The 18440-nt window shown below is 38.0% G+C and overlaps 1 protein-coding gene across 3 annotated transcripts in view; it reads right to left on the bottom strand.

Annotated features, from left to right (window-relative positions):
* The window catches only part of cytip (cytohesin 1 interacting protein), a 32530-nt gene extending 14589 nt beyond the window's left edge, over nucleotides 1-17941 (bottom strand). For 2 of the 3 annotated variants that reach the window (XR_009802877.1, XM_061879003.1), the window contains exons 1-4: nucleotides 17649-17939; nucleotides 4443-4480; nucleotides 4301-4355; nucleotides 4119-4221 (exon numbers count right to left, since the gene is read on the bottom strand). Coding sequence is in view for 2 of the 3 variants with exons in the window: in XM_061879003.1 (XP_061734987.1) it covers nucleotides 4119-4221; nucleotides 4301-4355; nucleotides 4443-4480; nucleotides 17649-17813 (361 nt within the window). In the remaining variant the exon portion in view is untranslated. Of the gene's footprint in view, nucleotides 1-4118; nucleotides 4222-4300; nucleotides 4356-4442; nucleotides 4481-17648 lie in introns of all 3 variants that reach the window. The other variant, XM_061879004.1, reaches the window with a different exon arrangement.
* Between the last annotated feature and the right edge of the window lie 499 nt (nucleotides 17942-18440).

Consider the following 18440-nt stretch of genomic DNA (forward strand, 5'->3'; position numbering starts at 1 on the left):
ACAACATTTATAAAGGATACTTCCCTTGTTGCCTTATTTGTATTTAACTATTATTTGTGGGTTGTTTTTGTTATCGTTTAAAAACTCGGGGATTAAGTCTCTAGATACAGAAATGCTTTGTGGGTAAAACTGAAATGATTAAAATATAAGTGTTGCTTTTGTTTAGTTAGCGTGCATTAGAAACTTTATTTTGTTTAAAAAAAAAAAATGGTATGAAGCATTCAATACCGCATATTTATTAACACATCACCTGACAACTATAGTAACACATTCTACATTTATGAAGATAAGCTTCATAAAATTATGTTTTTGTGTTTACTTTAGTTACTTGCTACAAAAAAAATTGTATTATATAACCTATTGTCAAAGTATCGAATCGGAATTTTAAATCAGATTAGATCAAAGGCCATATAAGTGTTTAAAGAAGTTTACAAGGTTATTTGTATTTTCCCATAATTTCCAGGACAACTGTGCTTGGATGTGGTGAATGATATCAATAAGTGCTTGAGACATGAGCCTTTACACATATGTTCCTTTTGACTGTACATATACTGTAAATGTATAATGTATTTATATTATTCCCATGTGAATAATGCTGTATAATAGATTGTATTTTTATTATTCACATGTAAATCAGCACCTCCAAGTCCGAGTCCATGGTTCTCGCCCGGAAAAGGGTGGAGTGCCATCTCCGGGTTGGGGAGGAGACCCTGCCCCAAGTGGAGGAGTTCAAGTACCTAGGAGTCTTGTTCACGAGTGAGGGAAGAGTGGATCGTGAGATCGACAGGCGGATCGGTGCGGCGTCTTCAGTAATGCGGACGTTGTACTGATCCGTTGTGGTGAAGAAGGAGCTGAGCCGGAAGGCAAAGCTCTCAATTTACCGGTCGATCTACGTTCCCATCCTCACCTATGGTCATGAGCTTTAGGTCATGACCGAAAGGATAAGATCACGAGTACAAGTGGCCGAAATGAGTTTCCTCCGCCGTGTGGCGGGGCTCTCCCTTAGAGATAGGGTGAGAAGCTCTGCCATCCGGGAGGAACTCAAAGTAAAGCCGCTGCTCCTCCACATGGAGAGGAGCCAGATGAGGTGGTTCGGGCATCTGGTCAGGATGCCACCCGAACGCCTCCCTAGGGAGGTGTTTAGGGCACGTCCAACCGGTAGGAGGCCACGGGGAAGACCCAGGACACGTTGGGAAGACTATGTCTCCCAGCTGGCCTGGGAACGCCTCGGGATCCCCCGGGAAGAGCTAGACGAAGTGGCTGGGGAGAGGGAAGTCTGGGTTTCCCTGCTTAGGCTGTTGCCCCCGCGACCCGACCTCGGATAAGCGGAAGATGATGGATGGATGGATGTAAATGATGCTGTATAATAGACTGTATTTATATTATTCACATGTGAATGATGTTATATAATAGACTGTTTTTATACAAACCCCGTTTCCATACGAGTTGGGAAATTGAGTTAGATGTAAATATAGATGGAATACAATGATTTGCAAATCCTTTTCAACCCATATTCAGTTGAATGCACTACAAAGACAACATATTTGAGGGATCAAAGGTCCGTAATATCATCGCTTACGTGCAGTGATTTCTCCAGATTCTCTGAACCTTTGGATGATTTTACGGACCGTAGATGGTAAAATCCCTAAATTCCTTGCAATTGCTCGTTGAGAAATGTTCTAAAACTGTTAAACAATTTGCTTAAAAATTGGTGACCCTCGCCCCATCCTTGTTTCTGAATTACTTAGCATTTTATGGAAGCTGCTTTTATACCCAATCATGGCACCCACCTGTTCCCAATTAGCCTGCACACCTGTGGGATGTTCCAAATAAGTGTCTGATGAGTATTTCTCAACTTTATCAGTATTTATTGCCACCTTTCCCAACGTCTGTGTCACGTGTTGCTTGCATCAAATTCTAAAGTTAATTATTATTTGCAAAAAAAATGTTTATCATTCTGGACATCAAATACGTTGTCTTTGTAGCATATTCAACTGAATATGGGTTGAAAATGATTTGCAATTATTTGTATTCCGTTTATATTTACATCTAACACAATTTCCCAACTCACATGGAAATGGGGTTTGTATTATTCACATGTGAATAATGCTGTATAATAGACTGTATTTGTATTATTCACATGTAAAGAATGCCTAAGTGTTTATTGTCTATTGTGAGTGAACTGTGGTGCTGAATTTCCCCCAGGGATCAATAAAGTACTTTGTATTCTATTCTATCTAAATAGGGTTGGGCGACAAAACAATATCCATACATATTCTGTTAGACATGTTATCAATATCAACCAAAACTGTGTTGGATAAATGCTCAATATATATTTTTTTCTTAGTCAGAAGAAACAGGAAGTGGCAAAGAAAGGTTGTTTGGATGATGTGATCACTGATCAGTGGGAGTGACATGCTGGCAGCTAATCAGGAAACAGTATCAACTATCACCTTTGGTTGCAACGTCTTGTTGTCTCGCGCTTTACTCTTTGCCTGGAGTGCCAAGACAAACTAAAAATGAGTGCTGCAGAGCTAATAAATTGCCGATACAACAGGGAAAGTGCTCAGCTCACCCTTGAGCAGCGCGGACACTGAACCAGCAGAAAATAGTTTTCTCCTCAGGTTTCTCTAGACCAGGGGTGCCCATTACGTCGATCGTGAGCTACCGGTCGATTGCGGAGGGTGTGTTAGTCGATCGCCAGCCAGGCATTTAAAAACTTAGACCTAAAAATTAGCGATCATCAATTTTCACCAAGACGTCACTTTTGTCCCTTGATTGACTTGATTGACATTCACGACACCTGAGGGTCTTGTGAGATGACACTGGCTGCTGCGAGCTCATTATTAAGAAAAAGTGATAGACAGGAAGGCGAGAAACAATTTTTACTTTAACACAACCGCGCCCTACCTGCTGTCAAAACTCTAAAGACCGACTGCACAGTTCCTATCTTCACAATAAAAGCGCTGCTTCCTCTTGCCTGCGCTAACAAAATAAGAGTCTCAGAAAGCTGGCGTGCACAAGCTAGCAAGCTAAGGAGCGAATGGATTTCTTGTAAAGTGTATAAAAACGAGTACAGAAGCTGGACAAATAAGATGCCAAAAACCAACCACTTTCATGTGGTACTGGACAGTAAGAAGGACTTTTGTTCTCCTCCATTTGAAAATGCCGACGTTATCCGCACTTCTGTCGGATTCCAATCAATGCAAGTCATCCGAATCAGGTAAAACTCCAACTTATATTCTTGTCTTCATGAAAGAAAGGACTCTATATGTGTAAAACTTTATCATTAAAAACCTTTAATATGTTAACAAAAACGTATGTTTCATAAATAAAAACATATAAATGATATACAGTATATGAATGAGGTAGATCCCCTCGACTTGGTCAATTGAAAAGTAACTTGCCTGCAGAAGAAGTGTGGGCACCCCCTATTTTCACACTTTGCAGTATATTGTTAAACTTTAATTAATACGACTTCTTGAACAGGTGCAGTAAAACCGGATGGATGGATTAAAATGCATGAGAATCTTTTATATTTTGAACGTTATTTTTGACAATGTGATTACCGGCGGAATTATTCATTACTTACCATGTTTAAAATGTCAGCTAAGATTTAGCCGAGAGCCAGGTGCAGTCATCAAAAGAGCCACAGGTACCCTACCCCTGCATTAGGTTCTAGAATCAAGCTCCTCATACATTGAAGAGAACCAACTGAAAGACACCCCCTCTAACTACAAATATTTTTTCCACACTTTATGTGAAACTTGCATTCAATTTGATACATGTTTTGTACTAAAATAAATTGAAGGCTAATAAATTAATACTTTTTTTTTTTTGTGCTAATAGCACATTTACATGATTGAAACATAAATGTACATATCTTACTGACACAGGATTCATTCTGCTTACCACAGTGCCCCACAGGGGAGACTTTTCTGAATTTCCGGGGGAAATTTGCCATTACATACAGTGACAGAGCAGGAAGTCGCTAGTTTTTGATGTATTACATTGTGCAAGAGCATCTAATGTTGTGTGTGGTGAGACCAGAAAGTGCCTTGAAACCAATCATGTATGAAATGTCTGTATGAGACAGTTACAGGAAGGGAGTGGTTCACCTGCAGTTAGGCCGGCGCTCTCTGCAGCACTGCTGTCTTCCACCCTGCTCACAAACGTGCACGCCTCCACTGCAGAGCTGCTCCGCAGCTGCAGGCCATGGGTCTGCAACAAGAGAAACCTTCATAAAAAACAAAGCGACGAGCCAAAAAATGCAGAATAAAAATTTTTATAATATTGATACCTGAACTTCAAACCCAAATGTTCCATTGTCTTCCTTTTCCAGGACAACTGTGCTTCTGTGCCACATATAGGATAAAAGGTGTCCTTTTATACACATTTTTTGTGAAAATGACCACACATCTATGAATTATGTAGTCATTTACCGTTGTGGATCAGAGTAGTCAACAAGGAGGTGTTTGGGCTGAAAAATATGACATGCAAAATCACTATAAGTACGTTGGTACAATCTAATGCAGCGGTCTCAACCCAATATCTCAAAAGTAGAGTAGCTCTACAAATAAATAAATAAATAATAAATGGGTTGTACTTGTATAGCGCTTTTCTACCTTCAAGGTACTCAAAGCGCTTTGACACTACTTCCACATTTACCCATTCACACACACATTCACACACTGATGGAGGGAGCTGCCATGCAAGGCGCCAACCAGCACCCATCAGGAGCAAGGGTGAAGTGTCTTGCTCAGGACACAACGGACGTGACGAGGATGGTACTAGGTGGGATTTGAACCAGGGACCCTCGGGTTGCGCACGGCCACTCTTCCACCGCGCCACGCCGTCCCTGTGTGTTCTATTAAACCACTGAAGGTAATATAAGCGCTGTGTTCTTGATATATATATATATTTTTTTAAATATTTTTAGTTTTTAAGAATTTAACTGTGAGGAAGTTTTAGGGTTAAAGTGAACTATTGTGTAACCATGTATGGCCAAGGGATGGGAATGTTACGACTCACGATTTGATTCTCGATTCAACACACAATTCCCGCAATATCATTTTGTTTACAAAATGATTAAAAAACCTTTTTAAAACAAGTTAAAAAGGTTACTCTTGGCTGCAGTTAATAAGCGTGAACATGACCAAAAAAATCATGAAAAATAAAATAGGTTCTTAATAAAATATATGTATTTATCTTTTTAATGTTTGTCTTTTAATTATGAATCAATTTAAAATCAGAATACATATTTGTGATTTGGATGTAAATATTTTTTTGAGCACTCTTAGTATTGCCCATTCTTGGTGTAACAATACAACACATCTTCTACTTTAACTTACATTTTTTTTCATAATACTCTTGGTATTTGTATAACTATTCAATTCATACATATTTAATGGTAAAATTAGCAGTAAATAGCATAAAGACAACGATTGCACTGTTTGAGTGGTGTTCCGCTTCCAAAAATGGAAAGTAACAATTGCAGTTATGATGAATAGCGATTAAATTTCGGAAGGTTAGTGTTACTGTTTCATATTTCAATTACCGTATTTTTCTAGCTATAACTCGCAGTTTTTTTTCATAGTTTGGCCGGGGGTGCGACATATACTCCGGAGCGACTTTTGTGTGAAATTATTAAAATGAAAATATCAAATATTATTATTTATCTCATTCGCGGACGAGACGAAGAAAATGTCAGCAATCGTCACACACACGTCAGCAAACGTCACATACACGTCAACCAATAAAAATTGGGTGGGGGAGGGTCATGGCAGAAGTGCATTGTGGGTCATGGAATGCTAACTGCTAGGGATGCACCGAAATGAAAATTTGTGGCCGAAGCCGAAACCGAATAAAATTTGAGCGCTTGGCCGAAGGCCGAATACCAAATACCGAATAATAAATGCAGTTTTTCACAACTTTTTTATATTGCATAAATAGCCTAGAATACATTTTTAGACATGTTTTCAAATAAAGTAAATTTTTATTGAATATTGACATTTTTTGATATTCCAGTAGCCTTTGCTTTTCAAAAAAAGCACAGTTTTTCATTTATATTAGGCCTACAAACAAAACATGCATTCCAAAAAAAAAATAAAGTGCATTAATGTGGATAAACCCACAACAAATGAATTATTGTCCTTTTGGCAAAAGTCTGCTTAGCCACAGTAGATATGCTAATAATGTAAACAGGAGGCTCAAGTAAATCTCAATAAGTGTGTGCTTGTAACCTCTTACACTTATACAGGTACACAACATATCCCAGGCCAGAACAGATTTGTCAATAACAGTACTTCAGCTTCAGAATAAAAAGAAGGAAACTAACTATGTATAAAACTATTTAAACTAAACACTGCACGTTGGTTGATTGAGTCACCGCGTCAAAAAATTCCGTCTTTGCGTCACACGCCACTATTCGGCCTTGCTTTTAACTCATTCCACCGAAGGCCGAATGTGGCTTTTTTTGCCATATTCGGCCAAATATATTCGGTTACCGATTAATCGGTGCATCCCTACTAACTGCTATATGCTATATGCTACTGCCGTAGCTATTAAGATGGATCATTTCATCGTTGGCGGTAACTTATAAAAACTGAGAAGGGCTGAACAAAAATGGCACCGAAAAAGAAATCATGTACTGCAGATTACACAATATCAAATAATATTATTTTTCGCATTCGCGGAAGAGACCAAGAAAATGTCAGCAATCGTCACACACACGTCAACCAATAAGAATTTAGCGGGGGAGGGTGATGGCAGAAGTGCATTGTGGGTCATGGAATGCTAACTGCTATATGCTACTGCCGTAGCTATTAAAATGGATCATTTCATCGTTGGCGGTAACTTATACAAATTGAGAAGGGCTGAACAAAAATGGCACCGAAAAGGAAATCATGTATTGCAGATTACAAACTGGACGTAGTGAAATATGCAGCAGAAAACGACAAGAGGAAACGAAATCGAGGAAGAAGATTTCATCGGATTTATTGATTAGGAGTGACAGATTGTTTGGTAAACGTATAGCATGTTCTATTTGTTATCGTTATTTGAATGACTCTTACCATAATATCTTAGGTTAACATACCAGGCACCTTCTCAGTTGGTTATTTATGCGTCATATAACGTACACTTATTCAGCCTGTTGTTCACTATTCTTTATTTTAAATTCCTTTTCAAATGTCTATTCTTGGTGTTGGATTTTGTCAAATAAATTTACCCAAAAAATGTGACTTATACTCCAGTGTGACTTATCTATGTTTTTTTCCTTATTTATTATTTATGCATTTTCGGCAGGTGCAACTTATACTCCGAAAAATACGGTATTAATATCAATTATTACCTCACATTGAAAGACTTGTTATACTGCTAATTTCTTAAAGAAACAGCTAGTGTGCTAATCCCTAGCTAATTTATAGAGCATCCTGAAAGTTTTCACAGCGCGTCACTTTTTCAGCATTTTGTTGTTACAGCCTTGTTCTAAAATGGAATAAAGGTATTTTTCTACACAAAATACCCCAAAATGATAATGTGAAAATGTTTTTAAAACGTTTTGAAAATGTATTTAAAAAAAAGTATTCACAGCCTTTGCTCAATTATTTGATGATGTACTTCTGGGCAGTAATTACAGCCTCAAGTGCTTTGCTTCAAAATGGTGTCTGGTGCCATTCATAATGTGCTACCACGATGTCATAAAAATAAGCAAATATTAGCCCCTCCACAGTGGAAGCGTTATTTTACATCCAAATCCGCAGTAGCGTTAACACAGCTATCAAATTATGCAATTTGTAGCTTACATAAATAAGATTTGTAGCCCCTCAAGTTGATGTTGGATATTTGTGACAAACACTTGTTGGTAAATGAGGGATTATATGCGGATTGATTTTTATTTTTTTTTGCTAAAATGTTACTTTATCAATTTTTACTCACCAAACTGTTTCAGATTAATAATATCGTGCCTGAATCTTATGGGCAACCACAAATTCCGAATCGAATCGTCGCCAAACCGAATCTTGGCACACATACTAAATGTGCCATTCAGAATGTGCTACCACAATGTCATAAAAATAAGCAAATATTAGCCCCGCTAAGTGTTATTTTATATCCAAATCCGCAGTAGCGTAAACACAGCTATCGAATTATGCAACTTGTAGCTTGTGTTACTTAAATACGATTTCAGGCCCCTCAAATTGTTGGGTAATTGTGGCAAACACTTGTTGGTAAATGAGGGATTATATGCAGATTGTTTTGTTTTTTTTGGAAAATTTTACTTTATCAATTTTTACTCACCAAAATGTTTCAGATTTATAATAATGCCAGAATCTTATCGGCAACCACAAATTACTGAATCAAATCGTCTTCAAACCGAATCTTTGAACACATACTAAATGCGCCATTAAGAAAGTGCTATCACAATGTCATAAAATAAGTAAATATTAGCCCCTCTAGAGTGGAAGTGTTGTTTTATATCCAAATCCGCAGAAGCGTAAACACAGCTATCGAATTTTGCAACTTGTAGCTTGTGTTACATAAATACGATTTCAGGCCCCCCAAATTGATGTTGGTTATTTGTGGCAAACACTAGTTGGTAAATGAGGGATTATATGCAGATTGTTGTTTTTTTTTGCCAAAATGTTACTTTATCAATTTTCACTCACCGAACTGTTTCAGATTAATAATATCGTGCCCGAATCTTATGGGCAACCACAAATTCCGAATCGAATCGTCGGCAAACCAAATCTTGGCACACATACTAAATGTGCCATTCAGAATGTGCTACCACAATGTCATAAAAATAAGCAAATATTAGCCCCGCTAAGTGTTATTTTATATCCAAATCCGCAGTAGCGTAAACACAGCTATCGAATTATGCAACTTGTAGCTTGTGTTACTTAAATACGATTTCAGGCCCCTCAAATTGTTGGGTAATTGTGGCAAACACTTGTTGGTAAATGAGGGATTATATGCAGATTGTTTTGGTTTTTTTGCTAAAATGCTACTTTATCAATTTTTACTCACCAAAATGTTTCAGATTTATAATAGTGCCAGAATCTTATCAGCAACCACAAATTACTGAATCAAATCTTCTTCAAACCGAATCTTTGCACACATACTAAATGCACCATTAAGAAAGTGCAATCACAATGTCATAAAAATAAGTAAATATTAGCCCCTCTAGAGTGGAAGCGTTGTTTTATATCCAAATCCGCAGAAGCGTAAACACAGCTATCGAATTTTGCAACTTGTAGCTTGTGTTACATAAATACGATTTCAGGCCCCCCAAATTGATGTTGGTTATTTGTGGCAAACACTAGTTGGTAAATGAGGGATTATATGCAGATTGTTGTTTTTTTTTTGCTAAAATGTTACTTTATCAATTTTCACTCACCGAACTGTTTCAGATTAATAATATCGTGCCCGAATCTTATGAGCAACCACAAATTCCGAATCGAATCGTCGGCAAACCAAATCTTGGCACACATACTAAATGTGCCATTCAGAATGTGCTACCACAATGTCATAAAAATAAGCAAATATTAGCCCCGCTAAGTGTTATTTTATATCCAAATCCGCAGTAGCGTAAACACAGCTATCGAATTATGCAACTTGTAGCTTGTGTTACTTAAATACGATTTCAGGCCCCTCAAATTGTTGGGTAATTGTGGCAAACACTTGTTGGTAAATAAGGGATTATATGCAGATTGTTTTTTGTTTTTTTTGCTAAAATGTTACTTATGTAAATTTTAACTCACCAAACTGTTTCAGATTTATAATAGTGCCAGAATCTTATCGGCAACCACAAATTACTGAATCAAATCTTCTTCAAACCGAATATTTGCACACATACATAATGTGCCATTAAGAAAGTGCTATCACATTGTCATAAAATAAGTAAATATTAGCCCCTCTAGAGTGGAAGTGTTGTTTTATATCCAAATCCGCAGTAACGTAAACACATTTATCGTGTTATGCAACTGGTAGCTTGTGTTACATAAATACGATTTCTAGCCCCTCAAGTTGATGTTGGGTATTTGTGGCAAACACTTGTAGGTAAATGAGGGATTATATGCAGATCGATTTTTTTTTTTTTTGTTAAAATGTTATTTTATCAATTTTTACCCACTGAACTGTTTCAGATTAATAATATCATGCCTGAATCTTATCGGCAACCACAAATTAACAAATAAAATTGTCATTAAACCAAATCTTTGCACACATACTTAATGTGCCATTCATAATGTGCAACCACAATGTCAGAAAAATAAGCAAATATTAGTCCCTATAAGCGTTATTTTATATCCAAATCCGCAGTAGCGTAAACACAGCTATCGAATTATGCAACTTGTAAATACGATTTCAGGCCCCCCAAATTGATGTTTGGTAATTGTGGCAAACACTTGTTGGTAAATGAGGGATTATATGCAGATTGTTTTGGTTTTTTTGCTAAAATGCTACTTTATCAATTTTTACTCACCAAAATGTTTCAGATGTATAATAGTGCCAGAATCTTATCAGCAACCACAAATTACTGAATCAAATCTTCTTCAAACCGAATCTTTGCACACATACTAAATGCACCATTAAGAAAGTGCTATCACATTGTCATAAAACAAGTAAATATTAGCCCCTCTAGAGTGGAAGTGTTTTATATCCAAATCCGCAGTAGCGTAAACACAGCTATCGAATTATGCAACTTGTAAATACGATTTCAGGCCCCCCAAATTGATGTTGGGTAATTGTCGCAAACACTTGTTGGTAAATAAGGGATTATATGCAGATTGTTTTTTGGTTTTTTTGCTAAAATGTTACTTATGTAAATTTTAACTCACCAAACTGTTTCAGATTTATAATAGTGCCTGAATCTTATCGGCAACCACAAATTACTGAATCAAATCGTCTTCAAACCGGATCTTTGCACACATACATAATGTGCCATTAAGAAAGTGCTATCACAATGTCATAAAAATAAGTAAATATTAGCCCCTCTAGAGTGGAAGTGTTTTTTTATATCCAAATCCGCAGTGACGTAAACACATTTATCGTGTTATGCAACTGGTAGCTTGTGTTACATAAATACGATTTCTAGACCCTCAAGTTGATGTTGGGTATTTGTGGCAAACACTAGTTGGTAAATGAGGGATTATATGCAGATTGTTTTTTTTTGTTGCAAAAATGTTACTTTATCAATTTTCACTCATCGAACTGTTTCAGATTAATAATATCGTGCCTGAATCTTATCGGCAAACACAAATTAACAAATCAAATTGTCATTAAACCAAATCTTTGCACCCATACTTAATGTGCCATTCATAATGTGCAACCACAATGTCAGAAAAATAAGCAAATATTAGCCCCTCTAAGCGTTATTTTATATCCAAATCTGCAGTAGCGTAAACACAGCTATCGAATTATGCAACCTGTAAATACGATTTCAGGCCCCCCAAATTGATGGTGGGTAATTGTGGTGAACACTTGTTGGTAAATAAGGGATTATATATGCAGATTGTTTTGTTTTTTTTGCTAAAATGTTACTTATATCAATTTTTACTCACCAAACTGTTTCAGATTTATAATAGTGCCAGAATCTTATCGGCAACCACAAATTACTGAATCAAATCGTCTTCAAGCCGAATCTTTGCACACATACTAAATGCGTCATTAAGAAAGTGCTATCAAAATGTCATAAAATAAGTAAATATTAGCCCCTCTAGAGTGGAAGTGTTATTTTATATCCAAATCCGCAGAAGCGTAAACACAGCTATCGAATTTTGCCACTGGCAGCTCGTGTTACATAAATACGATTTCAGGCCCCCCAAATTGATGTTGGGTATTTGTGGCAAACACTAGTTGGTAAATGAGGGATTATATGCAGATTGTTTTTTTTTGTTGCAAAAATGTTACTTTATCAATTTTCACTCATCGAACTGTTTCAGATTAATAATATCGTGCCTGAATCTTATCGGCAAACACAAATTAACAAATCAAATTGTCATTAAACCAAATCTTTGCACCCATACTTAATGTGCCATTCATAATGTGCAACCACAATGTCAGAAAAATAAGCAAATATTAGCCCCTCTAAGCGTTATTTTATATCCAAATCTGCAGTAGCGTAAACACAGCTATCGAATTATGCAACTTGTAAATACGATTTCAGGCCCCCCAAATTGATGTTTGGTAATTGTGGCAAACACTTGTTGGTAAATAAGGGAATATATATGCAGATTGTTTTGTTTTTTTTGCTAAAATGTTACTTATATCAATTTTTACTCACCAAACTGTTTCAGATTTATAATAGTGCCTGAATCTTATCGGCAACCACAAATTACTGAATCAAATCGTCTTCAAGCCGAATCTTTGCACACATGCTAAATGCGCCATTAAGAAAGTGCTATCACATTGTCATAAAATAGGTAAATATTAGCCCCTGTAGAGTGGAAGCGTTATTTTATATCCAAATCCGCAGAAGCGTAAACACAGCTATCGAATTTTGCAACTTGTAGCTTGTGTTACATAAATACGATTTCAGGCCCCCCAAATTCCATCCATCCATCTTCTTCCGCTTATCCGAGGTCGGGTCGCGGGGGCAACAGCCTAAGAAGGGAAACCCAGACTTCCCTTTCCCCAGCCACTTCGTCTAGCTCTTCCCAGGGGATCCCGAGGCGTTCCCAGGCCAGCCGGGAGACATAGTCTTCCCAACATGTCCTGGGTCTTCCCCGTGGCCTCCTACCGGTTGGACGTGCCCTAAACACCTCCCTAGGGAGGTGTTCGGGTGGCATCCTGACCAGATGCCCAAACCACCTCATCTGGCTCCTCTCGATGTTCCAAATCCGCAGTAACGTAAACACATTTATCGTGTTATGCAACTCGTAGCTTGTGTTACATAAATACGATTTCTAGCCCCTCAAGTTGATGTTGGTTATTTGTGGAAAACACTTGTTGGTAAATGAAGAATTTAAATGCAGATTAGATGTTATTTTACTAAAAAGTTACTTAATCAATATTTACTCACCAAATTGTTTCAGAATAATAATATTATGCCTGAATCTTATCAGCAACCACAAATTCTGGATCGAATCGTTGCTAAAATGAATCGTTGCACACATACTAAATATGCCATTCAGAAAGTGCAAACACAATGTCATAAAAATAAGCAAATATTAGCCCCTTTAAGCGTTATTTTATATTCATATCTGCAGTAGCGTAAACACAGCTATCGAATTATGCAACTTGTAGCTTCCATCCATTCCTTTTTTCTACCGCTTATTCCCTTTGGGGTTGCGGGGGGCGCTGGTGCCTTACTCAGCTACAATCGGGCGGAAGGCGAGGTGCACCCTGGACAAGTCGCCTCTTCATCGCAAGGGCCAACACAGATAGACAGACAACATTCACACCCACATTCACACACTATAGCTACATAAATACGATTTCAGGCTGTTGTAAGCATTTCACCAATCTCGTGCACTTTGCAAATTATACGTCATTTCCATTGTGCGCAAGGAATTTGCATATCGCAAGACGAGATTTTGTGGATGGTTTAGTCAGTAACCCTACATTATTATAATTTATAAATAGTAACCCAAGTTGTGGTAGTAGTTTAGTCAGTTGTTTAGTTGTGGATGTACACTGTATAGTGCAGGGGTAGGGAACCTATGAATCGCGAGCCAGATGTGGCTCTTTTGATGACTGCATCTGGCTCTCGGCTAAATCTGAGCTGACACTTCTTAACACAATAAGTAATGAATAATTCCACTTGTAATCAGTGTTAAAAATAACGTTAAAAATCTAAAAATGCTCATGCATTTGAATCCATCCATCCTTTTTCCTACCGCACCTGTTCAAGAAGTTGCCTTTAAAGGTAAGAAATAATTTATTTATTATTGGTCAGTGTAGGGCTAGCCCTCTTGGGGGTTCTTCAACAAGGCCCAAGTGGGCCATTTACACACCTGTCGCTGATTTCGAGGCCGGTCCTGGCAACACCCCGCTTCGCTGCAGACCCGCAGGCCACGCCCCCTCCTAAGTTAGCTTCAGATTAACAACGTTATTACAAAGAATAAGAGACCTATTATACTCTAGAAATGTTGGTCTTAATTAAAAATCCACACTTTTAGTTGTGTTGAGTGTCAAAAATATATTATATGGCTCTTACGTAAATACATTTTAAAATATTTGGCTTCTTGGCTCTCTCAGCCAAAAAAGTTCCCGACCCCTGGTATAGTGGTTAGGGTTGGACTGATTTGAGGGCATATACTCAGTTATATTGTCCCGACTACAAATGAATAGATTTACATAAGTATTTAATCAATTATTTTGACACCAAAAACATGTATTTGCGCCCATTGATTTGCAAAATGTGCACCACACATTATTCAAATATATAGCTGGAAGCAATTTGCAAAAAGCTGTTGCACATTTTGCAAATTGCTCACATTGGTATTGTGCTTACAACAAGGCCCCTCAAATTGTTGGGTAATTGTGGCCAACACTTGTTGGTAAATGAGGGATTATATGCATCTTATGTAAGAATACTCGCAGATAAAGCCTCTGGTGTGACATTGTTTCACATCAAAATCACTTCTTTTTTAAAAATTCAGCTTTGTAGTTGTGTGAAAACAACTTAAAAGCACAGTTAGAACCCCCTTCTTCTGGTTTAAATGTAACTTAAAGATATTAGGTTTCACGCTTTGAGTCACTAGAGAAAAGCGCTATATAAATATAATTCACTTCATTCTTTTAAGTGGCCTATCCGTAAACTTGAACGTAAAGGAGCATCCTGATTTACAAGTTTATGTTAAAGTCATAGTTTTTTCAGGCTGTTGTAAGCATTTCACCAATCTCGCGCACTTTGCAAATTATACGTCATTTCCATTGTGCGCAAGCAATTTGCATATCGCAAGACGAGATTTAAGACAAGATTTTGTGGATGGTTTAGTCAGTAACCCTACATTATTATAATTTATAAATAGTAACCCAAGTTGTGGTAGTAGTTTAGTCAGTTGTTTAGTCGTGGATGTACACTGTATAGTGCAGGGGTAGGGAACCTATGGCTCGCGAGCCAGATGTGGCTCTTTTGATGACTGCATCTGGCTCTCGGCTAAATCTGAGCTGACACTTCTTAACACAATAAGTAATGAATAATTCCACTTGTAATCAGTGTTAAAAATAACGTTAAAAATCTAAAAATGCTCATGCATTTGAATCCATCCATCCTTTTTCCTACCGCACCTGTTCAAGAAGTTGCCTTTAAATGTAAGAAATAATTTATTTATTATTGGTCAGTGTAGGGCTAGCCCTCTTGGGGGTTCTTCAACAAGGCCCAAGTGGGCCATTTACACACCTGCCGCTGATTTCGAGGCCGGCCCTGGCAACACCCCGCTTCGCTGCAGACCCGCAGGCCACGCCCCCTCCTAAATTAGCTTCAAAATAACGTTATTGCAAAGAATAAGAGACCTATTATACTCTAGAAATGTTGGTCTTAATTAAAAATGCACACTTTTAGTTGTGTTCAGTGTCAAAAATATATTATATGGCTCTTACGTAAATACATTTTAAAATATTTGGCTTCTTGGCTCTCTCAGCCAAAAAAGTTCCCGACCCCTGGTATAGTGGTTAGGGTTGGACTGATTTGAGGGCATATACTCAGTTGTATTGTCCCGACTACAAATGAATAGATTTACATAAGTATTTAATCAATTATTTCACACCAAAAACATGTATTTGCGCCCATTGATTAGCAAAATGTGCACCACACATTATTCAAATATATAGCTGGAAGCAATTTGCAAAAAGCGGTTGCACATTTTGCAAATTGCTCACATTGGTACTGTGCTTACAACAAGGCCCCTCAAATTGTTGGGTAATGTGGCCAACACTTGTTGGTAAATGAGGGATTATATGCATCTTATGTAAGAATACTCGCAGATAAAGCCTCTGGTGTGACATTGTTTCACATCAAAATCACTTCTTTTTTAAAAATTCAGCTTTGTAGTTGTGTGAAAACAACTTAAAAGCACAGTTAGAACCCCCCTCTTCTGGTTTTAATGTAACTTAAAGATATTGGGTTTCACGCTTTGAGTCACTAGAGAAAAGCGCTATATAAATATAATTCACTTCATTCTTTTAAGTGGCCTATCCGTCAACTTGAACGTAAAGGAGCATCCTGATTTACAAGTTTATGTTAAAGTCATAGTTTTTTCAGGCTGTTGTAAGCATTTCACCAATCTCGCGCACTTTGCAAATTATACGTCATTTCCATTGTGCGCAAGCAATTTGCATATCGCAAGACGAGATTTAAGACGAGATTTTGTGGATGGTTTAGTCAGTAACCCTACATTATTATAATTTATAAATAGTAACCCAAGTTGTGGTAGTAGTTTAGTCATTTGTTTAGTCGTGGATGTACACTGTATAGTGCAGGGGTAGGGAACCTATGGCTCGCGAGCCAGATGTGGCTCTTTTGATGACTGCATCTGGCTCTCGGCTAAATCTGAGCTGACACTTCTTAACACAATAAGTAATGAATAATTCCACTTGTAATCAGTGTTAAAAATAACGTTAAAAATCTAAAAATGCTCATGCATTTGAATCCATCCATCCTTTTTCCTACCGCACCTGTTCAAGAAGTTGCCTTTAAATGTAAGAAATCATTTATTTATTATTGGTCAGTGTAGGACTAGCCCTCTTGGGGGTTCTTCAACAAGGCCCAAGTGGGCCATTTACACACCTGCCGCTGATTTCGAGGCCGGTCCTGGCAACACCCCGCTTCGCTGCAGACCCGCAGGCCACGCCCCCTCCTAAATTAGCTTAAAAATAACGTTATTACAAAGAATAAGAGACCTATTATACTCAAGAAATGTTGGTCTTAATTAAAAATGCACACTTTTAGTTGTGTTCAGTGTCAAAAATATATTATATGGCTCTTACGTAAATACATTTTAAAATATTTGGCTTCTTGGCTCTCTCAGCCAAAAAAGTTCCCGACCCCTGGTATAGTGGTTAGGGTTGGACTGATTTGAGGGCATATACTCAGTTATATTGTCCCGACTACAAATGAATAGATTTACATAAGTATTTAATCAATTATTTCACACCAAAAACATGTATTTGCGCCCATTGATTTGCAAAATGTGCACCACACATTATTCAAATATATAGCTGGAAGCAATTTGCAAAAAGCGGTTGCACATTTTGCAAATTGCTCACATTGGTATTGTGCTTACAACAAGGCCCCTCAAATTGTTGGGTAATGTGGCCAACACTTGTTGGTAAATGAGGGATTATATGCATCTTATGTAAGAATACTCGCAGATAAAGCCTCTGGTGTGACATTGTTTCACATCAAAATCACTTCTTTTTTAAAAATTCAGCTTTGTAGTTGTGTGAAAACAACTTAAAAGCACAGTTAGAACCCCCTTCTTCTGGTTTAAATGTAACTTAAAGATATTGGGTTTCACGCTTTGAGTCACTAGAGAAAAGCGCTATATAAATATAATTCACTTCACTCTTTTAAGTGGCCTATCCGTCAACTTGAACGTAAAGGAGCATCCTGATTTACAAGTTTATGTAAAAGTCATGGTTTTGTGGCGAATTAATAAACTTGAATGTAAGGGGAGCATCACCCATGAGCCAGCCGGCCTCACCTTCACTGTCCTGGGCAGAGAGTCGCAGTTATACCGCTGTCTCTGCTGGTCGTTGCTTCCCCGCAGTGAACGTCGGTACCACAGAGAGGTTCTCTTCCCCGGCGAAGGCTCCGCGGGGTTCCGCTCCACGCCGGCCTTCGGCGGCGGACGTCCACCGGGGTTCATGGTGTCGGTGGACTATATCGATAAAAGGCCGCGGCCTCAAAGCATCTTCTTTTCCCGCCCAAGCAGGCAAGTCTGACGGCCTCTTGTCGGCGTGCGCGTGTGCGCGGCGCGAGCACACGCTTCAAGGCGGAAGTAGACATCACGTGACGTTTGCGGTGATTGTGCACCTGCACATCACCACCTCACTCGCCCCCCCCCAAAAATAACATTTATTTCAAATCTTTTCTTTTCTACAGTCCTACAAGTATAAGTACAAACATTTTTATTACACCCCCCTGCCTTTGTTCCACTAATAAATATTGTTAATATTAGCAATAATATTGACGTTGTTGTTAGCATTAGCATTAAAGGCCTACTGAAATGAGATGTTCTTCTTTAAACGGGGATAGCAGGTCCATTCTATGTGTCATACTTGATCATTTCGCGATATTGCCATATTTTTGCTGAAAGGATTTAGTAGAGAACATCGACGATAAAGTTCGCAACTTTTGGTCGCTTATCAAAAAGCCTTGCATGTACCGGAAGTAGCAGACGATGTGCGCGTGACATCACGGGTTGTGGAGCTCCTCACATCTGAACATTGTTTACAATCATGGCCACCAGCAGCGAGGGCGATTCGGACCGAGA

This window comes from Nerophis ophidion, linkage group LG19 (genome assembly GCF_033978795.1).
Source record: "Nerophis ophidion isolate RoL-2023_Sa linkage group LG19, RoL_Noph_v1.0, whole genome shotgun sequence".
In the NCBI taxonomy this organism is placed as follows: domain Eukaryota; kingdom Metazoa; phylum Chordata; class Actinopteri; order Syngnathiformes; family Syngnathidae; genus Nerophis; species Nerophis ophidion.